We start from the raw sequence: 23,415 nt of genomic DNA, 5'->3' as shown, positions 1-23,415 counted from the left end.
AAAGCTTCTGCAACTGCTACTGAATAGATTTAGTGTGAGTTTTTATTTAGCAGCCAAATTCTGCCCATGTATTTTCATGCGGTAACAGGGATATGCCTTTAATGCAGGGACTGGAGGATCCAACCAGGAGCAAATACAAACTATTCCTGAGTTGTTCACTGATTATTACTTCTGTGATCCCACCTGAGCTGCCAATGGAATTGTCAATTGCTGTTAATACATCCCTCATTGCACTGGCACGGCGTGGGATATTCTGTACAGAACCCTTTCGAATCCCGTTTGCTGGAAAGGTAGGCAGTGCTAATTGCAAGAATGTTCTTGTTGGATTAGTAGTTAGCATGGTATGAACGGTCTAAATTACTTGGACTTTCCACATTTAATTATACTTCCATTTATGTGAGTTTGATATTAGGGTTCAATTAGTTGCCCACCACATGTAACTCTTAATTTTTTTATTTATGTGGATCTTTAATATGGCGATGGATAGAGATAGTTGGAGGTTTAGAATTCATGGATTAAGACTTGTAAATGTTGTTGTATTTTATGTGGATCTTTAATGTCCCTGTGTAGGTTGATATATGTTGTTTTGACAAGACAGGAACACTGACGTCAGATGATATGGTAAGGCTGTTCAAAGTCTAATATTTTGTTCCTTCATTGGTTAAGGATTTGATTTCAAGATTATTTTATATTCTTTATTTTTATAGTTATTATTGTTCTTGGTTCTTTGCTGTTCTGCTTTTCAGGAATTTTCTGGAGTTGTTGGATTGGCTGACAGTATGGATTTAGAAACAGATATGAGTAAAGTGCCTGCCCGCACAGTGGAAATTCTTGCTTCTTGTCATGCTTTGGTATTTGTGGACAACAAGTTGGTATGATTTTTAAACTATTTATGCATGGAAATTGTGCCTTTTTTTTTTTATGGCTGCGCCACATTTTAGACAATGCCATTTGTTGTCAGACTTACTTTCTTGTTACTCTTTTTCTTGCACTCTTGCCCAGAGGAAGAGGTGTTTCTTTCATGTCAGTCAAAAATACAGGTTAATTGGAGGTGCTTGTGCTCGTAGTCCTTTATCACCTCGATCCTTAGAAGTTAAGTTGGAGTTGGATGCTAAATAATTCAACTGCAGAACCAAATGTTGCCACTTCCAAAAATATACCAACTCAATACCAACATGACAGTCTCTTAACTCGAAAGCTGAGCCTCACTTCCCTGGGCGGCCTTGTGTTTCTCTTTGGAGTTAAATAATAAAGTGACTGTTTTCTCATTAATTATGAATAGTTTCCCTTGTGTAGTACTTGGAAACAAAAAATGCCTTATCTATAGTATGAATCCTTAGTGGTTGACAGAAGGAGCTATTAATTAGGTTTAAAGTTTAACCAACACTGGTTGTTGGAGCACTAAGTTAATATACCAGTAATATGTATGAAATTTATGACTTTGTCACATTTGATTGGTGGTATGTCACTATGTTTTTTCCAGATCATCTATGAAAACAGTTATCTAAAGAACTGGACATTTTCAGGAAGGGTACCAGTTAGGTTTGAAACTCAAGTCATATCTGCAGGGAATATCTTTCCTGATTTGAACAACAAGAATACACGCATCAAGGGGACATTTTGTCCTCTTTCCTGCAGCTGTGTTTTACATGGCTTGGAGGATCAGGCATTATCATCATAATGCTGTACTGTACCTTATAAGCAAAATAGTCAAGTCTGTTTGGGTTTTTTTACAATCTTTGATGCATGTTTAATGAGTAATTTATATACTAAATTCCAGAAATGCGATTTGGACTTTCTTTCACTGTACTTCCATATGAAATAGTAATCTTTACTAATCGGTGATGTAGGTTGGTGATCCCCTTGAAAAGGCTGCACTTAAGGGAATAGAGTGGAGCTATAAATCAGATGAGAAGGCTGTGCCAAAAAAGTAAGCTGCAATACTCGCTTCTTTTACTTAATTGGTACCAAGATATCACTGGTCATTATGACCCTTTTCTTACCTCATTCCTAATTGGTTGACATTTTCAGGGGAAGTGGCAATGCTGTTCAGATTGTGCAGAGACACCACTTTGCATCTCACTTAAAACGAATGGCAGTTGTTGTTCGTGTTCAGGAGCAATTCATTGCTTTTGTCAAGGTATCTGATTGTACGAGTTGATGCATAGATGGATGTGCAAATGAAATTTATATTCTTGATATCCTTGGAATTTTTTATTGGTGCAGGTATTTTAGTGGTTTTCTATCATCTCTTTCTGACTATTGATTGTGGTATTTTTTAATGAATGTGTTCTATTTCCTGCGTGATTTGTATTTTTCTAGACTTTTTGTTGATTTGTTTTTTTGCTTGGCTACATGTTTGTTTTTTTCACTTGACCCTTATTAGGAGGTAGAACCCAAATCCAATCTTGGAATATGAGTGTAGAGTGTTATTTTATTACTTGAATTATGCTGAAGATTAAATCTTTTCTTGTTTCTGGTCATTATTCTTTGATTTCCTACTTTCTCAAGGCTTTTATAGAAGTTAGTTCTGGATATAACCTTTTGATTGGATGGCCCAATATTAAAGGGAGTCAAGTATTTGGTCTATTGGTTCGCCTCATCCCAACCTAAAGTGTACATATAATATTTTCCTCTTTGGTTAAATTACATTGCCCATCCTTGAGGGTTGGGTTTAACGAATAAGTTGCTGTAGTTACCCTTTGATATTGAAAATTAAACTGGAACCCCGTCTTATTAACACATCCTCCCTGAGAATGTAAGTTACGTAAGCAACAATAGGAAGAGAGAGTTGTTAGTAAATATGACCCTATTTGGTAATTCAATAAGATTTTATAACTGGATACATATAGGTTTTAAGCAGTTAAATATGTCTTATAGTTTCTAAGACCTACTTCTTTGTTTTTAGTGCATAAGCACCAGCCACTTAAATCTGACAATTGGCTTATTGGGGTTTCTCGTTTTTAAGTCAAAAGGGATAGACTTGTCACTGGATGCCAAATATACTTGGTGGAAAATAGTTTTTATCTTCAATAATAAAGTTTCCAATGCCTTTTATCTTCAGTTTTATCAAGCAGTCCTAAGTTGCTGCTGGTTTCTCTAAAGTTTTATTAAACATTGGTATTGTTTGGTTGCTCTTTCCTTTTAATTCTTTATACGCTTGTGATCTACTGTGGTATTAATATATTTTAATAGAAGTAAAGAGTTGGTAATTGTGATGTTAGCTTTGTGTAAACAATGACACCTCACCAGGGGGGGGGGGGGGGGTGAATTGGGTGTTTTAAAATCAAATTTTTACTTGAAAAGAGGTTTTAGTGCAATAGAACAGTAAGTATGAAACAATGTTTGCAAAACTTGGAAAATTAGAAAGCAAAACACAAATATTACACAAGAATCACTGAATACTCTCACCGAAACCAATCACAACACATTCACAATAACATAAAGTAAAAATTGATAGAATTTAAAAAGAGAACATAAATGCAAACCACAATGCAACACACCTTATTTACCCTGGTTCATGCCATAGAAATGGCACTACATCCAATACTCTGAAGAAGAGAACAATCCACTAAGAACTTTCAGAAATCAGTACAAGAATCTCTTACTCTCCTCCTCTTATCTCTCGAATACAATACTCACATGAAAAGACTCCAAGAACTATTCTATATCACAACTCTCTCTTTTCTCACTGCACTTGAAATAAGAGAATGGAATGACAAATGATTGATGATCCCTTCTGGCCTCCTCGCCCTTCTATTTATAAACTAAAGAGGCAGACCTTCCTAGGGGAAATAATCGACTAATACAAAATCTAAAATACCCCTACTGATTACAGTTAATTACAGATAAACCTTGCATCCTAACTGCCATCCGATCACCCTCATTCTATCTGCTGATTTCTTCTAGACTTCTAGCACAATAACTCGGGCAAAGCATCAACAAATCTCCACCATTTTGCCTCGAGTAAATCTGGAACTTCATCATTCTTGTTCTACTCTCTCCTAGATATCCTTGAAACATGATCAATCAAACATCAAACTGTAACAACCTTAAACAATGAAGTAATTTAGACATGGGAACAGCTTTAGTGAATATGTCTGCTGCATTATCATTTCCTGCAATTTTAATAAGATCAATTTCCTTCTTCTCAAGAATTTCTCTTATAAAATGATACGTAATGTCAATATGTTTAGTCCTTTTATGGTGGCTTTGATTTTTAGCCAAGTGTATGGCAGTTTGGCTATCACATTTTAGGATAACCTTCACATTATTTTCTAGGAGTTCACTAATCAATCCTTTCAACCACAAAAACTCTTTAACAACTTTAGTTACAGCTATATATTCAGATTCTGTGGTTGATAATGCCACAACAGGTTGAAGGTTAGTCTTCCACCTAATTGTAGATTTTCACAATTGAAATACATAACTGGTTGTGAATCTTCTCCTATCTAAGTCTGATGCATAATCTGCATCTGTATATCCTATAATGTTCGGCTCCTCTAAATCCTTAGCTCCACCATAGACTAAAACTTTATTAATTGATCCCTTTAGATATCTAAATACCCACTTTACAGTTGTCCAATGTTCCTTCCCCGAATTTGCCATAAATCTACTTAGCACACTCATGGCATGGGCTAAGTCCGGCCTAGAATACACCATTGCATACATAAGGCTGCCAACAACATTAGAATAGAGAATTCTCTCCATTTCTTTTAAGTTCTCTTCATCGATGGAGATTGGGCATGCGATAATTTGAAATGTTGTGCAAAAGGTGTATTTACTACTTTTGCGTCCAACATATGAAATTTTCTCATGATTTTCTCTAGATAGGCTTTCTGGGATAGTTGAAGGATTCTGCTATGTCTATTCTTAGTAATTTCCATCCCTAAAATTTTCTTAGCCTCACCAAGCTCTTTTATCTCAAAGGTTGACCTAAGTTTCAGCTTTAGACTTTGAATTTCAACTGATGAATGACTTGCTATGAGCATGTCATCTACATATAACAAGAGGTAGATTGCTATTTTAGAGGAAACATGCCTAAGGTAGACACAACAATCAAATGAGCTTCTTATAAACCCTTGACTTATCATAAAAGAATCGAATTTCTTGTACCACTGCCTAGGGGACTGTTTTAGTCTATATAAGGACTTCTTCAACAAGCAAACCTTGTCCTATTTGCCCCTAATTTCAAACCTTCTAGGCTGATCCATTAGAATTTCTTCTTCTAACTCGCCATGGAGAAATGCGGTGGTAACATCCATTTGCTCTAGGTAAAGGTCTAGATGGATTGTCATAGCTAGCAGAATTCTTATGGAAGTGTGTCTCACAATCGGAGAAAACACTTCATTAAAATCTATCCCTGCTACTTGGGTAAAACCCCTAGCTACTAGCCTAGGTTTATACCTAGGCTTAATGCTATCTCCAGCTCCTTCTTTTACCTTAAATAACCACCTACAGCCTACTATTCTTTTTCCCAAGGGTCTATCTACTAACACCCAAGTCTCATTCTTTCTTAAGGATTCCATCTCAGCTTCCATGGCAGCCTGCCATTTCTGAGATTCCTGAGAATTCACAACCTCTTCATAGGATTGAAGCTCTTCTCCAGCCATCTCATTTGCACTTAACAATGCATATGCCACCAAATCAGAGAAACCATATCTCACTGGTGGCCTACTGATTCTTCTCTGCCTATATTATACCTATCTTCAATTAAATCACCTACTATGCTTGATGAACCAGCACTGTCCATGTGTCGTTGAACTAGCACTGTCCATGTGTCGTTTAACTAGCACTATCCATGTGTTGTTCTTCATCATAACTTGATGAATCCCTAATTTCTATAGATCTATCAAGACTATCCTGGCTTGAGGATCCTTCACCAGCACTTGACTGGTCCTGAATAGGTTCTAAGGGAATATCATATACAGCAATATCATCCTGATGCTGTTGTTCAAAATTTACAGCTTTTTCCTTTCCTTTCCTTATTTGCCTTGTCTTGATCGATAAAAGAATTTTTCATCAAAGGTTACATCTCTACTTACCATGGTTCTAGGCATTTCTTCTTCTAAGTTCCACAACATATACCCCTTTACCCCATATGGATAACCGATAAACACACACTTCTTAGCCTTAGGTTCTAATTTACCTTGTTTTATATGTGCATAAGCTATACATTCAAACACCTTAAGATGGTCTAGATTTGACTTATGATTATTCCACATTTCATAAGGTGTCTTAAAATCTATGGCTGATGAAGGTGATCGATTTATCAAATAGGTTGCTGTAGCAACAGTCTCTCCCCAAAATGTTTTTGGAAGCCTAGCATGAAACAACATACATCTTACCCTTTCAAGAAGGGTCCTGTTCATGTGCTCAGCCAAGCCATTTTGCTTGGGGTTACTGGGGCAGTAAGGTGTCTTAGGATGCCACTCCCATTACACAATTGGGTGAATTTCTTATTACAAAATTCTAGGCCATTATCAGTTCTAATAACCTTTAATTTTACACCCTTTTGGTTTTCAATCATAGTTTTCTAGGTCTTAAATGCATCAAAGGTATTATCTTTTGATTTTAAAACAAAGACCCAAACCATTCTAGAGTAGTCATCTATTATAGAAAGGAAATACCTAGCTCTACCATGAGTTAGAGTTTGACTAGGGGCCCCACAAGTCCGAATGGACATATTCTGGTGGGCCTTTAGAGATATGGAGTGCCTTTTTAGGGAATTTTACTTTCATAGATTTTCCATAGATGCATGATTCACATGTATCTAAATCTGTTACCTTTCCGGAGCCTAAGATCCCTTGGTTAACTAGTTCTCTAAGTCCTTGGATACTCATATGAGCCATCCTAAAATGCCATAGCTTTGTGTGCTCATAGGTCTTTTCTTCCCCTGCAGCTGCATCCCCACATACTGTGGAAGCTATCATACCAAAAATTCCATTTTTAATGACTGTCTTCATACATACAAGTGATGCTCTAGCTACCTTGAGAATATCCCCATAGCCATTATAGCTGTAGCCATTCTTAGCTAGCTCTCCTAGGGAAATTAGATTCCTTTTAAGGTCTGGAACATACCTTATAGAAGACAGGATTCTAACTGATCCATCAAACATCTTAAGCTTAATGTCCCCAATTCTCTTTATACTACACTCTTGGTTGTTTTCTAATAAAACTTTCCTCCCCCACTAATGTTTCTATAGTTTAAGAACCATTCTATATGGGGTGACATATGGAAGGAGCAACCATAGTCTAATACCCATACCTCTTTATCCGAATGTCTTGATACCACAAGAGCATCCGAACTATCGTAGTCAAAATCATAAATTGAGTTTGAGAATTCTGGTTTACTTTTATCTGAAAAATCTTACTTTTTCTTTGGACAATTTTTCTTTATATGCCCCTCCTCATGGCAATGAAAACATCTAAAGTTTTTTTTTTTTTTTACCATTTCTAGTCTTGGATCTAGACTTCCCCTTAGCCTTAGTGTCTTTCTTTTCAGATCTATATCTAGTTGTAAGGGCATCACCAGCAAAGTTCTTTAATTCTATTTTTTGTTACAAGTCTTTAGAATTAAGGGCACCTATAACATCCTCTAAAGATATGGTGTCTCTGCCATGCTTTAGAATGTCTACAAAATGCTCATATGACTTAGGCAATGAATGCAACAGAATTAGGGCCTTGTCCTCCTTATCATATGATATACTTAAGTTTTCCAAATCAAGACACAATTTGTTAAATTCATCAATATGATTTTGGAGCTTTTGCCCTTCTTGCATTTTGAAAGTAAAGAACTTAGCTTTCAAATATAACCTACTTGAGAGAGACTTAGTCATATACAAGCTTGCTAATTTAGACCACAAAGCCTCGACAGTTTTCATTTTAGACACTTCTCTTAGGACTTTGTCTCCTAAACTCAAGATTAGGGTGTTGAAAGCCTTTTCACATATTTCTTGCCTTCAATTACTTGCTTATAATCTTTGTTCATTAGTAGCAGTTTCTGGGAATGGTTTTTGGGGTTCTAAGGCTTCTTTCAACCCTAAGTTTCCCATCAAGGCTCTCATCTTTATCCTCCAAAGTCCAAAATCGTTAGTGCCATCAAACTTTTCAATGTTATACTGGGTAGCAGGGGCTGCAAAAGTCATAGTAGACAATTGTTTTATAGGATTCTAAAGATTCTATAGGTTTCTTGATTAACCTATGATCTGATACTAGTTTGTTAAAACCAAACACAAATATGACCCAAGAATCACTCAATACTCTCACCGAAACCAATCACAACACATTCACAATAACAGAAAGTAAAAATTGACAGAATTTAAAAAAAGAACACAAATGCAAACCACAATGCAAGACACCTGATTTACACTGGTTCATGCCATAGAAATGGCACTACATCTAGCACTCTGACAAAGAGAACAATCCGCTAAGAACTTTCAGAAATCAGTTCAAGAATCCCTCACTCTCCTCCTCTTATCTCTCAAATACAATACTCACACGAAAAGATTCCAAGAACTATTCTATATCACAACTCTCTCTCTTTTCTCACTGCACTCGAAATAAGAGAATGGAATGACAAATGATTGATGATCCCTTCTGGCCTCCTCACCCTTCTATTTATAAACTAAAGAGGCGGACCTTTCTAGGGGAAATAATCGACTAATACAAAGTCTAAAATACCCCTACTTATTATAGTTAATTACGGATAAACCCTGCATCCTAATTGCCATCCGATCACCCTCATTCTATCTGCTGATTTCTTCTAGACTTTCAGCACAATAACTCGGGCAAAACATCAACAAACAAAAACAACACAAAGGATTTATAGTGGTTCAACTCACCCAGCCTAGTCCACTACCTTATTGTCACAATCTTAGGGTTTACCTAGGGTTTAGAATGGGATTTGGAGGAATTCGAAGGTGAATTAGGTAGAAATAGGGGAGCAAGCAGAAAAAATGAGGGAGAATTTAGAAGAAAGGGAGAGAGTTCAGACGAAACAGAGAGGAAGAGAGAATTTGGGAGGGTAAACAAAATTCATTTCATTCATCAATGCCTTATTCTCTCCTACTTTAGCCTATTTATAGGCTATTTCATCCCTTCAGTTAGTAACAAACTGCAAGTACAACACTACAACAACCTAAGGTACAACCAATATGTTAAGATTAGGAGCTCTTAGAAACCCAATTCAACACTCTAGTTTGCCAATCTCTCTCCACTCCTCACCCAGAAATCAACCCACAACAAATTATAAATTGGAAATGAAAAACAACAAAGAAATTCAAGTAAAAGAGCAATCAAACCAAACAGTAGGCGCTGATTTATCCTGGTTTAGATTGCAATATGCAATCCTACATCCAACCTTGATCCCCAGAGCTAAATCCACTAGAAACCGCTTGAACAAGATTGCAAGAACACTTTTTTTCTCTCTCACACAAGTTCACTGCCCTCACACAAGAGAATACAAAGACAAATTTTCCCTCTAATCCTTTCTCTCTCTCTCGGCAATCTCACTTGCATTCAGAGAAAACAATTAGAATGATTATTATTGCCGACTTTCAGCCCCCTCGCCTCCTATTTATAAACCATAGGGGTAGTAATTACAAGACTAACTATTTAGCCTATACAAAGACTAAAATATCCCTTATAATATAACATCTAAGTTAACTAATCTAACTTAGAAGAAATCCAGCTGCACTTCATCTTCATTCTAATAGGTTCTCTTCTTCATCTTCTAGAAATAATTCTCCATGCAAAAACCCAACAAATCTCCACCATTTTTGCATGATTATCTTCTAGAATCCGGCTCCATCAATCTGCTCTCTTCTTGGACTTGCAAAACAACTAATCATTCACACACATAAATGTGTAAGAGCCTCAAACAATGATGTAATTTTGACATTGGTACTGCTTTAGTAAACATATCTGCAGCATTATTTTCTCCTGCTACCTTTATCAAATCTATTTCTGTTAGAATATTTCACAGCCCCACACTTAATTCTCTCAACTCAACCAGCTCGCTATATATATATATAACCCAAGAACACACTGATAACAGAAAGCATAAGCAAACAACACAAAGCGAGAAACACACACACACGAAACAACAAGGTTTATCCTGGTTCGGTCTTGAAATCCAAGACCTACATTCAGACTGCTAGGCACCACATAAATCCACTATCTTGAAACACCCAAAGGATGATTATAACGAGAACTTAACCCCTCCCGCCCATATACACTGAAAGCTATAGGGAAACCAGGGAATACAAGCTAAGAACCAGCCACTCCCTACCTCTTGCACTCAATCCCCAAATCAAGACAGTAAACCGGAAGCAATACTTCACAAATACAGGCGCACTAAAGACTCCTCTACCTTCACTCCTATCCACGACCCCTATTTATAGGATATAGGGGTTGGAGCACAAGATAAAACTAAAAACACCTAACTAACAGCCGCCTAACAGAATAACTAACTCAGAAACGACTGCCTCTTTCTAGAAACAAACCTTCTAGAAGAGCAATTAAATCTAACGCTACAACAGGAAAGAAAATATACAGCAATACAAAAGTACATGATTTCCATTTAATCTAATCTAATACAAATGACACAACAAATTCTCCACCCATTTGCACTTCGATTAGACTTCATCTTCAGCCTTGAAATGATCTTCACTTCTTAGAATCAACACTGCCCTCCTGGATCTATCTGAAGGATCCTCATGCAGTGTCTCAGCTTTGCTGAAGGGACTGGTTTTGTAAACATATCCACTGCATTGTCTTCACCTGCAATCTTGGTTAGAAAAACAGTTTTATCTTCAACAATTTGTCTTATGAAATGATGTCTTACATCTATATGCTTAGTCCTTTCATGATGGGCTTGATTTTTGGACAAATGTATGGCACTTTGACTATCACATATCAAAGTTGCATTGACATCTATCCCTAGGAGCTCACTAACTAGACCCTTAAGCCACATAACTTCTTTTATAGCATCAGCTACAGCTATGTATTCAGCCTCAGTGGTAGACAATGCTACCACATGCTGCAAGCCTGACTTCCAACTAATTGTAGAATTCCACAGCTGAAAGACATAGCCTGTTGTTGATCTTCTTTTGTCTAGGTCGACAGCATAGTCGGCATCCGAGAATCCTAAGATGCTGGCTTTATCTCCTAACTTAGCTCCACCATAAGTTAAAGCATTTCTTATAGATCCTTTAATATATCTAAACATCTATTTCACTGCCATCCAGTGAGATTGCCCTGGATTTGCCATAAATCTACTAATGACACCCATTCCATGAGCTAAATCCGGGCGAGTGCATACCATGCTATACATGCTGCCTACGGCACTAGAATATGGAATATGATCCATTTCCTTTTTCTCTTCCTCAATTTTAGGAGATTGATTAGAGGATAATTTGAAGTGGGCAGCAAAAGGCAGAATGACTGCCTTGGCTTCAGCCATACCGAATCTAACTAGAAGTTTTTCTAAGTAGGATTTCTAAGAAAGATATATCTTCCTATGGAGCTTATCTCTTAAAATTTCCATTCCTAGGATTTTCCTAGCTTCCCCTAGCTCTTTAATTTCAAATTCAGCCCTTAATTTACCTTTGAGAAGCTGGATCTCTTGAGAAGATTTGACTTGCTATAAGCATGTCATCTACATAGAACAGTAAATATATGGAAATACTAGAAGGGATGTGTTTGAAGTAGATGCAACAATCATAGGAACTCCTAAAATACTCTTGGCCTAACATAACCGAATCAAATTTTCGGTACCATTGCCTTGGGGATTGCTTAAGTCCATACAAGGACTTTTTAAGCAAGCATACTTTCTCCACCTCTCCCTTAGCTTCAAAACCTTTCGGTTGACTCATAAAAATCCTCTCCTCTAAGTCCCCATGGAGGAAGGCTGTGGTGACATCCATTTGCTCAAAGATATAAGTTCATTTGAGTGGTGATGGCTAGGAGAATTCTTATAGAAGTGTGCCTCACAACTGGGGAGAACACTTCATTAAAATCAACTCCCTGAACTTGAGTGAATCCCCTAGCCACAAGTCTAGCCTTAAACCTAGGCTTGGCAGAGTCACTCACCTGGATCGAGATGAACTCGAGAGAGACCAAGACCGATATATATATATATATATGTATAGAGAGAGAGAGAGAGCCTACAACACAAATCAAATCCTAATGGATTTTGTGTCCGTCGTCATTGGTAATCGTCGCCTTCGCCTTTCCCTTTGCTGTCAGCAATCGACCGCCCCGCCTTTCCCTTCCCTGTCCCCTTCATCTCCTTCGTCAAACCTAAATCGACGACCAACATCGACGACCGACCTGACCCACACCGTTCACTTTCGTGTTTCTTCCTTTCTTGTGCTTGGACGATCGATCCACACCAACGACGATTGGTTGCCGACAAAGGTTAGTATCGACAGTTAGGTTAGGGTTTTGAAAGATTTTTCAATTTTTTTGACTTTCAGTTAGGTTAGTTTCTTGATGTATTTATTTGCATTACGGGTTTGTATTCTCTCGTATGTATTTCCTTCGGTTCTTCCTCATTATAAATGGTTTTGCATTTCTTTGTATCAATTGATGTTGTTCCTTTGTTTCTGTATCAATTTCTATAAATCGGTTTGTTTCTATATTAATTTTTGTATCAATTTATGGTTTTGCACAATTGATTTTTGGTTATCGGTTCTGTTAACTCAGTTTAGATTTTGGTTAGTTGGGATTAGTTGGTTGGTTTGGTTCGGTTATTACATGCGGTTTGGTTCAATTCAGTTAGAGTTTTTTTGTCAGTTCGGTTCAGTTATAACCGATTGCACACCCTTAGTCTCAGGCACTGTCAACTGTTTTTGGCCAAAGGCTAGAAACGGTTGATTGTTTCCTCAAGGAAGACTACAATTTTGACTATTTTAAACAACCCAAACAATTAAGGCACAAAACAGTCGACAAATGGACTTGAAAGGGTCGACAATTTTGCCTTGAATTTTAAAAAGAGATTAAGGCAAATGTTAAAACTAATTTTCAACAAACCTTATATACTCATTCATTTGATTAATATATATTGAATGACAAAAAGATATTGTCCAAGAGATTGTCACTAAGGACTTTATATGATTTGACAAAATGATTGAAATAATATCCTTAGGCAATAAATGGATTTTCCATTTTCAAGAATATACACTTTATTTTCATTTTGAAAATGAAGATGACATGAAAATATTTTTCATCGTAAAAAATGAAGATTTTCATTATGAAAGAATTTTCCATCAAAGATTTTCAACATGATGAATTTCATCAATAAGTAATCATGAAGTTTTTCATCATAAAAAAAATATCAAAAGCAAAATAATTTTGACACATTTCATACAACAATTCATTTGATTTCAAAATAACTTTTGTTTGATGCCATAATGTTGTTTACAGAGATAAAATATTTCCACAAAGGATTTTATATTGAAAGGACATTTAGGATTTTTATCCTTTGGCATCAATGGAATATATAAAGGCTTTGAACAACAATTTTATCAAAACCATTTTAGATATCTTACAAATTAATCTCACTAATCATTTTCAAATTCCAAAGAAGTTTTTCATCATCAAAACATTTTATCAAAAGCAAAACAACATGTGAAACTTTTAAGATGATTTTGTAAGACCCTTTGATGACCGTGGGGTGACTATAGTACTGATTATGGATGTTCTCAAGTTGTAGTGGGGTGATTATGGATTGATACCTAATCTGGAAAGAAGAAATGGAGAGTGCAATTCAGTTTTGTTTGTATAATTATATTTTCTTTGCTAAATTGTTCTATCTATTTTTAACATGACATTTCCCAATTATTTCAGGGTGCACCAGAAACTATTCAGGAGAGGCTCATTGATTTACCACCCTCATATGTCAATACCTACAAGAAATACACACGTCAAGGATCTCGCGTTTTGGCCCTGGCTTTCAAGTTCCTTCCAGAAATGACAGTGAGAATCTTTCTTCTTGCCCACTACCTCTTCCTTTCCCTTTAATTAAAAGAAAAAGAAAGTTGGTTGATGATGTCTATATTGGTTAAGATTGACTTACAGTGATTTGTTATGTCAATAAATCAACTAGTCTCTTCATGGCTGGCCTTGACTTGGGGTTGACCTTCAGTCTGAAAGTTATATTGGCTATTTAATTTAAAATGAAGACATTTAATCACACTTCAACAACATACCAAGCCTTTATCCCACTATGTGGGGTTGGCTACATGTAATCAACTTGAAAGAGAGAAAAAAGGAAAAAGGAAAAACAGACAGACATGAAGATATTCGTTGTTCAATGTTAGACTGCATGAGATGGAAATGATATTTTCTGGGTTAGATAGAAGTTTGTCAAGGTGTAAGGGCCATAAATTTTTATCTGATACAACCTGTCTAACATTTTGATCCATTATTGATCTTATTTTGGCCCCCCTTCCCTTCTCTATCTCTCTCTCTCTTTCACACACACACACATGCATATAGACACAGACAAAATCCCCCAACTACTACACATCCACCCGCTTACACAAAACACCAAGACTTTCTGACACATGAAGGCGCGCTTCCTTATATATATTTTCACTAGTCATTTGATAGTATATGCTTATAATGCTTAATAGTTGCTGAATATTTATTTTTTCTTGTCTGAAGGTTAGTGAAGCTAGAGGCTTGGATAGAGATGTTGTGGAGAGTGGACTCATTTTTGCTGGTTTTGCGGTAAAAAGTTGATTCTATATTTTGCATTTTTCTGTAATTATGTAGGTGTGTCTCAACCTACCTGTTAATGTTTTAAATAGTTGTTTCTAATCATTTGTTTTGTTTGTTTGGGTTTTAGTTATTTACAACTAGTGGGATTAAGGCTTGCAACTGTTGTTGCCCCCCCCCCCCCCTTTTCTTATTTTTCTTCCAGGCCCTGTGGGTAAGTGATTGTTGTTGTTGCTGTCTGGATTTTAGGTATTTAACTGTCCAATTAGAGGAGACTCAGCCACTGTGTTGTCAGAGCTAAAAGGATCATCACATGACTTGGTGAGTGGTGTTTCTTCAGATCTACTTAGATTGATGCATTCTCTTGTATATGATATTTATATTTCAGTTACTGCAGAAGTTATGATTTGTGGGTTGAAGTCTGGACTGTAAAACATATAGTTAGTTTTTTTTTTTTTTGATAGTTTGGAAATACTTGATGGTAACCCAATACCAGCATCGTCCAATAATAGCATCACTTGTTCAATAAATATCCAATCTAACTATACACAAAGTTGAAGTGAAGAAAATGGCAGTGGAAGTGCAAGTCTTATGAATTGGAGTGGTGTATGGCTGGTTGATTTAGGAAACTAGGAAAAAGGTGACGTACAATTAAATCTGTGGGTGATTAGGTCATGCAAGTTTGAGGTTTAGGGTTCTGAGGGATGAAAGGGTCTCAATTTTGTCGATTAAGAAAATATGAAATTGGCTGTATTTTAAAACTGCCAGATTGCTGATTTTCTTGAATTAATGTTGTATGAAGGGCATGAACACTGCTTACTTTATGTACTACATATAAATAAATTTAAGCCCAAAACATGGCCTCAATTGTCATGGTCAATATATTCTTTACTAGAAAGAGTTTTGAACCCAAAATTAGGTTGGACAAAGCTAAATATACACACAATATTATAGAAGTGAGATGGATTGCCTATGTGACTTGATTTATTTATCTATAAACATATAAATATTTTTAGTACTATGACAATACATCTGGTGTGTTCCTATTGGCATAAAATAGAATCCACTTGGAATTTGAGAGTTGAACTCAAAAACTTTCATGGATTTAATTGGAATTTATGCTTAGCTTGTGAATTAGAGGGTTGGCGTGCAAGGTTAATTTGATCTAGACTAAGAGAGCCACTTTGGGACCGGTCCTTGTTCTGCAGACTGCCATCCATGAAAACTACCTCATTGATCATGCACATCACCATAAATGCTCTGCCAATGGATGCCATCCCACTTGTCTGCCAACTTAGGTTGGAAACACAAGTGTGTGCTCGTGCACACACACCAAAATAGTCACTAATGAAGAGCAAATACCGCAAGCATTAACAACACCTACTGAATGAAGATTGAGATAGAATAGCCTTGATACCATGTTATATTGCAAAAGATGAAAGGAGTGCCATGTTATAAACCAAATTTGGTGGGAAGTATATGCTATTTATGAGTGCAAGATGTGCTTATTACTTTAGACCTCATGGTTTGAGTTTAATGGAAAAGAAGTTACATTTGCAGCAGTACCTCTCTTCTTCAACTTTATTTCTCTGGATTGTAGCTTAACATAATTTTTTTTATAGGTTATGATCACTGGCGATCAAGCTTTGACAGCCTGTCATGTTGCTAGTCAAGTTCATATTATTAGCAAACCAGCATTGATTCTTGGTCAGGCAAAGAATGGTGGAGGATATGAGTGGGTTTCTCCAGATGAGACTGAGATTATTACTTACAGGTAGGTTTTACTTTCTGTGTGGAGAGTTTCATTTTGTTAAAGTCTCTCTCTCTTTGGGATGAGCCTTGGTCACAATGGTAAGGTTGCTCCTTTGTGACCGGAAGGTTTAAGATTTGAATTGTGGAAGCCCCATCTTTGTAAAGCAAGGGTAAGGCTGCATATAAAAACGATGTGGAAGGAATTGATGTCTAATAAGCTGCCAATAGTAGTCTTTGTTATTATACTGGTGTTGTATTGAATTAATGCAACCATTATTAGTTGTGATTCTATTGTATTTGTTTTAAGCATTTTAAGGTTGTTAGGCAGTTAAGCTAAGTATATAAACTTAGCTTCATTTCAGTTTCTGTATCGATTTCATTTTTCTATACAATAAAGTTTAGCGAGGTTCTTTTTAAGTATATAAACTTAGCTTCTGTCGACGTTCGGAATTGGTCGATCGTGATTCGTTGGCCCGCACTAGTGTAATGAATCCGATAGGGAGAAAATGGGTTATCTGGTTCGATTGGTTGACCCGCTGGCCGATCCCTGCAAGGTACTCCGATGCCCCCAGTCAGTGAACGGGTAAGTAAAAAATGCAGAGTATTAGTAAGTTGGAAGGAAAAAAGCATATCTGGGTTCTAGGAATCGCTGGTTGATATATGGGAGGAGGAGAGATGTCCTCCTGCATGTGTTGTACATCTGCAGGTGGTGGGACAGAATATCCAACGTCGGCGGAAACGCCCATGTAGCAGCAAGGTGCCGACGGGACCCTCATTAATGTGGATGAGATCCGTCATTAATGAGGATGAGATCTAAGGTGAACGCACGGAAATCCAGACACGACTGTAATGATGTTGTTGCAAGGGGCCAGGATGGGACTGCCATGAGTCGAGAGGGTAGGGCTAGATTGGGCCTGAATGGCCCAGCTGGGACGGCCCCTAGCTTACTAATATTCTCTGGCATATGACCCTCTCGTTATGCGAGCTGATCGGTTAAGCTGACGAATTGCAAGAGTCGTTGGGAGCTCGCTCGAAGTGTAGTTGGGAGCTCGCTCGGATAGGCCGACGAGCTAGAGGCATTTCTGGGAGGTCGCTTGGCCCTGCGATCCGAGCTCGGGCTCCAGCAATGTGTGAGCTCTCTTCGACGAACTCAGCTCGAGGTCTACTGGACCTTGTGCGATTGGGCCTGACCCACTGAATTGAGCTCAACCCATAAGGAGAAGAGCGGGAAATACCCGTAATAGCTTAATTTCAGTTTCTGTATTGATTTCATATTTCTATACAATAAAGTTTAGCGAGGTTCTTTTTCTCTCACATTTTCTTCTTATCCATCGTGAAGCTCTTGCTTCATGGTATCAGAGCCCTAGACTAGCGTCGATGGCCTCTAATCCTGAATTTAGTTCTTCCTCTCTACCTCATTCTTTTTCCACTCTGTCATCGGCATCACAGTTCGACTTCTCAGCAGTGGTGAAGGCATTCAATTTTATACCGATCAAGTTAGATTCTGGAAATTATCTGTTCTGGAAGGCGTAGATCTTGGCCACAATTAGGGCATTTGATCTGCTGCCTTTCATTAACAAATCTCTGTCACCTTTGAAGTACATCTTTGATTTAGCCACCTCCGATCACAAGGCTCAGGTTGTCAACCCCGAGTACCTCAATTGGATCAAGTTAGATCAGTTGTTACTAGGTTGGTTATTTTCTACCATAGAGAAAGAAGTTCTTGCATGGGTGATTCATTGTGAATCATTTGCTGAAGTATGGACCGTTCTTGAAAACCTTTATTTTTAGCAAACTGTTGCTAAATCATTTCAATTGAAGCAACAATTAAGATCTATAAAGAAGAAAAATTTGTCTGTCAATGATTATATTTTGAAAATTAAGACCATAGGACATGCCCTAGCTACTATTAGAGAATCTTTAAATGATAAAGATCTGTTGATGGCTATTCTCAATGGGTTAGACAATGATTATGTGACTATCGTGAGCCTTTTTACTTATTAGATGGATGAAATAAATATAGAGAAGGTTCAATATCTTTTACTGATGTATGAACAAAGACTTGCTACAAAGAATATGTCTAGTTCTTCTGTGCTTGGTTTTGATTCTAGTGCATTGCCATCTATGCATGTTAATATTGCCTCTCAATGGTCTAGGAATGGGAATGGTTCTAATAGAGGAGGTTTTCTTAATAGAGGTGGTTTTGTTCCATATGGAGGTGGTTATAGAGGAGGAAAAGGCCGTGGCAGGTCTTCTGGTAGGAGAATTTATTGTCAATTATGTGGGAAGTCTGATCATTTTGTGGACAGATGCTATCATAGGTTTGATAGAAACTTCCAATGTACTCCAAGTCCAAACTTTGGCAGAGGTGGTAGTATGTTACGGTATGACCCACAGGTCTTTATAGCTACTCCCAATGAGTCTAATAAATCTTTCTTGATTGAAATAAGGTTTGCACCTGGGGCTCACTGTGGCCATTTGCCTCAATCTTCAGAGACAAAGTCTCAATCCTCTTCTTTTTCATCTATCATGGCGAACCTTCTTGGTTTGTAGATTTCGAAGCTACAAAGCACATTACTTCCAGCCTTAACAACCTTTCTCTTCATTCTCCATACAGTGGCAGTGACAAAGTTGCAGTGGATAATGGTAAGAAACTTCCTATTTCTAACATTGGGCTTAGTCAATTGTATACTCAAACTACTCCCACGTCTATCATTTCTTTACCTAATGTTCTTCATGTTCCTAATATGAAGAAAAATCTTATTAGTGTTTCTTAGCTTACTAGGGATCATAATGTGATTGCTGAGTTTCATTCTGATTCTTGTTTGATTAAGGACAAGGATTCAGGGCTGGTGCTACTTCAAAGAATTCTTAAAGATGGACTCTGCCAATTGGCTCCAGCATTTGCTCATGCTGTATCCAAGGCTGTGTCTTCTGTCAAGCCCATAAATCTTGCTGCTAATGTTTCTTCCCCTTTGAATAAATGTAAAGGACAGAGTCTGTCTTCTTCTAATGTTTCTTCTAGCATAAATGTAGCTCATGTTAACAGTGTATGTCAGTAATGACATGCCAAATTAGGGTATCCTTCTTTTCATGTACTCCAATCTGTTTTGAATAAAATCAATGTTCCTTGTTCTAGTTTTGATATTTCCTTTTGTGATTCTTGCAAATTAGGAAAATTACATCAGCTTCCCTTTGCTAATTGTAAAATCACAGCAAAGAAGCCTTTAGAGTTGGTCTACTCAGATTTGTGGGGTCCTTCTCCTGTCATTCTACTAAGGGGTATCGATATTATATCATCTTTGTTGATGCTTACACTAGGTATGCATGGCTATATCCCTTGAAACTAAAGTCTAATGCCTTGACCATTTTTAAAACTTTCCCCAAATTTGCTGAATTACGATATCAATCCAAAATTAAGGCTCTCCAAACTTATAATGGTGGAGAATTTAAAGTCTTTTTGCCTTATCTTCATACCTATGGCATTCAGCCTCGGTTTACTTGCACTTATACACACCAACAGAAGGGTGTAATTGAAAAAAAACATCGACACATAGCTGAGATGGGTCTTACATTGTTAGCCAATGCTCACATGCCCTTAAAATTTTGGGTAGAGGCATTTCAAACCACTGTCTACACCATAAACCTATTACCAGCCTCACCTCTCAAGTTTTAGTCTCTCTTTGAACTTCTTTACCACAAACAACCCAATTATATGCAATTGCAGCTCTTTGGATGTGCTTGTTTTCCTTATGTTAGACCCTATAACAAGCACAAATTCGATTTTTACTCCAAGTGTGTGTTTTTTGATTATGGCCATGTTCAAGCTGGATATAAGTGTTTGCATCATTCGGGAAAAGTCTATGTGTCAAGACACGTGTAGTTTAATCAAGAGGAGTACCCCTTTCTTCTTTTGTTTTCAACTCCTCCTCCTTGTCAATCTCAGTTAGTATCTAATAGTAATTCCACTACGTTTCTTGAGTCTCTTCCTTACTTCTCTTTTACTTCTTCAACTCTTCAAATAGCACAACTCTCTATCCCCACCTTATCTCCTTCTATTTCTCTTGATTCCTCTCTTGCTCATTCCTACCCACTAACACTGATCAACAACCAATTCCATCCAAGTTATCTAAACATAAAGTGGCTCCGACACCTTCTTTCATCCTATGGTCACCAGATCCAAATCCAAGCAGCTTGTTGTCACCTCTCGTCATGCCCTAGTGAGTTCCCTAGAACCCAATTCTGTCCATGAAGCTCTCTTAGATTCTAATTGGGTTAAAGCTATGAAAGAGGAATTTTCTGCACTACAACGTAATCATTCATGGGAGTTTGTTCCATTTTCTTCAGATATGAGTCTTATTGACTGCAAATGGGTGTTTAGAGTTAAATACAATTCTGATGGGTCTATTCTTAAGCATAAAGCTCGGTTAGTAGCTAAGGGTTTTCTCCAAACTCATGGGATTAACTATGCTGAAATGTTTAGTCCTATTGTCAAGGCTCCTACTATTCGGGTTTTGTTTTCCTTGGCTGTTACCTTTGGCTAGGATATTCAACAAGTTGATGTCAACAATGCTTTTCTTAATGGTGATCTAAATGAAGAGGTGTTCATGTCACAGCTTGTTGGCTTTGTGAGTTCTCAATTTCCTTCTCATGTTTGTCGGTTGAAAAAGTCTCTTTATGGTCTCAAACAAGCTCCTAGAGCTTGGTACACAAAACTAAGGTTTGCCTTGCAAGATTGGGGCTTCATAAGAGCTGTTTTTGATGCTTCTCTGTTTATTAAAAGAACCTCCAAGTTTGTGTTGTTTGTTTTGGTGTATGTGGATAATATTCTTGTCACGGGGTCTGATTCTATAGCTCTTCAAGCCTGTATTTGGGATTTGGACACCTATTTTACTCTTAAGACTCTTATGATCTGTTAACTACTTCCTAGGGTTTGAAGCTTATAGAGACTACTAGTATATATCTCACTCAATCCAAATACACTTTGGACTTATTGGAAAAACCAACAATGCAAGATTGCAAGCCCTATGCTACTCCAATGAATCCGAGCATTTCTTTGACTGATAAAGGTGATTTGTTTTCTGAGCCATCTCTCTATAGAACCATCATTGATTCTCTTCAATATTTGACATATACTAGGCCAAACATTACGTTTGTAGTGAATAAGTTGAGTCAGTTCTTGTCATATCCTAAGTTGCAACACTGGTTAGCTTACAAAAGGTTGCTTCGGTACCTTAAAGGGATAATTGGTCTAGGCTTGTTGTTTGCTTCTTCTCCTAGTGATTTGTCATTAACCGTGTATACTGATTTTGATCATGTGGGTTGTAAGGTCACTAGACAATCTACCAGTGGGTTATGTGCCTTCCTTGGCAAAAACTTATTGGTTTGGGGCTCAAGGAAACAATCTGTGGTGGCCAGATCTGTTGGTGAAGCTAAATATAGGGCTGTCGCACAGGGGGTGATTGAGGTTTTGTGGCTCAAATCTCTATTTTTAGAGTTAGGTTATCTATGCGTTCATACTCCAATCCTATGGTGTGATAACCTAGCAGCCAAAAGTATCACTGAAAATCCAATTTTCCACTCTCATCACATTGAGATTGATGTGCATTTTGTACGAGAGAAAGTAGAAAATGGTGATGTTGAAATCTGGTATGTTCGTACTCTTCACTAGGTGGCTGATATTTTCACTAAATGATTGTCAAAGGACAGGTTTTTGTTCCTATGCAACAAGCTTGGTCTCAAGATGTCACCTATGTATCGCAGCCATGCTGCTACTCCAAAAAGTCTACAGCTCAATTCTTTGTTATCTGCTATGGAGTCTGATTTGAGGGGGAATGTGGAAGGAATTGATGTCTAATAAGCTGCTGATAGTAGTCTTTGTTATTATGCTGCTGGTGTATTGAATTAATGTAACCATTATTATTTGTGACTCTGTTGTGTTTGTTTTAAGCATTGTAAGGTTGTTAGGCGCTTAAGCTAACTATATAAACTTAGCTTCATTTCAATTTCTGTATTGATTTCATTTTCTATACAATAAAGTTTAGCGAGGTTCTTTTTCTCTCTTGCGTTTTCTTTCTTCTTATCCATCGTGAAGCTCTTGCTTCAAATGACCCTCAAAAAGTTGGAAGCCTCATGGAATGGGGATGCCCTCTCTCTCTCTCTCTCTATATATATATATATATATCTTTTCCTTTATATTCATCTCACTTAGCATAAGGGTTTTTTTAGTCTTCATATTTGCTTACAGTTATTGCAAAAGAATTTCTTTTAATTGCTTTGTTGTGAATAACTGGACAAAATAGTAGAGAGCCTAACTCTACCTCCCCTCACAAATATTTTTACAGCGAGAAAGAGGTTGAAGCTTTATCCGAGGCTCATGATCTCTGTGTTGGGGGTGATTGCATTGAGATGTTGCAGCAGACTTCTGCTGTCCTTAAAGTCATTCCATATGTGAAGGTCCTAACTTTTTGTCATACATTTGAAACTCATATATGACAGTGGCTTCTTCCTGACAAAATTGTCTGTGTATCAGGTTTTTGCAAGGGTTGCTCCTGAGCAAAAAGAGCTCATTATGACCACCTTTAAAACAGTAGGAAGAATAACACTGATGTGTGGTGATGGAACTAATGATGTTGGAGCTTTGAAGCAGGTAACTTACTCCTAATGAATTGGTAATTTTCAGTTCAACTTTATTCAGAGGTATATGTTTCATTCTTAACTGAAATATCTACTGTGATTGACACATGCTGGTCAATAAAACTTAAACATCCAGATTGCAGATTTGCTAGCATTGAATTTCTCAGATTGCTAGACTATTTGCTTCTTTATGCATTAAGAGTAGGTTATGCGTACATAGTTTTTTATTTTGTATCAGAAATAAAGAGATGGTAAAAGTGAGATGCTTACAGATAGGAAGGGCATTTATCTTATCCTTAGCAA

General features: G+C 37.2%; 1 protein-coding gene across 2 annotated transcripts in view; it reads left to right on the top strand.

Annotated features, from left to right (window-relative positions):
* The window catches only part of LOC127798954 (probable manganese-transporting ATPase PDR2), a 36,666-nt gene that overhangs the window by 10,462 nt on the left and 2,789 nt on the right, over nucleotides 1-23,415 (top strand). For both annotated transcript variants that reach the window (XM_052332612.1, XM_052332613.1), the window contains exons 11-21: nucleotides 108-290; nucleotides 571-621; nucleotides 747-872; nucleotides 1,851-1,930; nucleotides 2,032-2,140; nucleotides 13,852-13,980; nucleotides 14,671-14,736; nucleotides 14,974-15,045; nucleotides 16,347-16,498; nucleotides 22,821-22,932; nucleotides 23,009-23,125. In XM_052332612.1, coding sequence (XP_052188572.1) covers nucleotides 108-290; nucleotides 571-621; nucleotides 747-872; nucleotides 1,851-1,930; nucleotides 2,032-2,140; nucleotides 13,852-13,980; nucleotides 14,671-14,736; nucleotides 14,974-15,045; nucleotides 16,347-16,498; nucleotides 22,821-22,932; nucleotides 23,009-23,125 — 1,197 coding nt within the window. The remainder of the gene's footprint in view (nucleotides 1-107; nucleotides 291-570; nucleotides 622-746; nucleotides 873-1,850; nucleotides 1,931-2,031; nucleotides 2,141-13,851; nucleotides 13,981-14,670; nucleotides 14,737-14,973; nucleotides 15,046-16,346; nucleotides 16,499-22,820; nucleotides 22,933-23,008; nucleotides 23,126-23,415) is intronic.

Source organism: Diospyros lotus, chromosome 4 (assembly GCF_014633365.1).
Source record: "Diospyros lotus cultivar Yz01 chromosome 4, ASM1463336v1, whole genome shotgun sequence".
Classification (NCBI taxonomy): domain Eukaryota; kingdom Viridiplantae; phylum Streptophyta; class Magnoliopsida; order Ericales; family Ebenaceae; genus Diospyros; species Diospyros lotus.
Note: the sequence above shows the minus strand (reverse complement) of the source record. Positions and strands in the feature narration are given on the sequence as shown.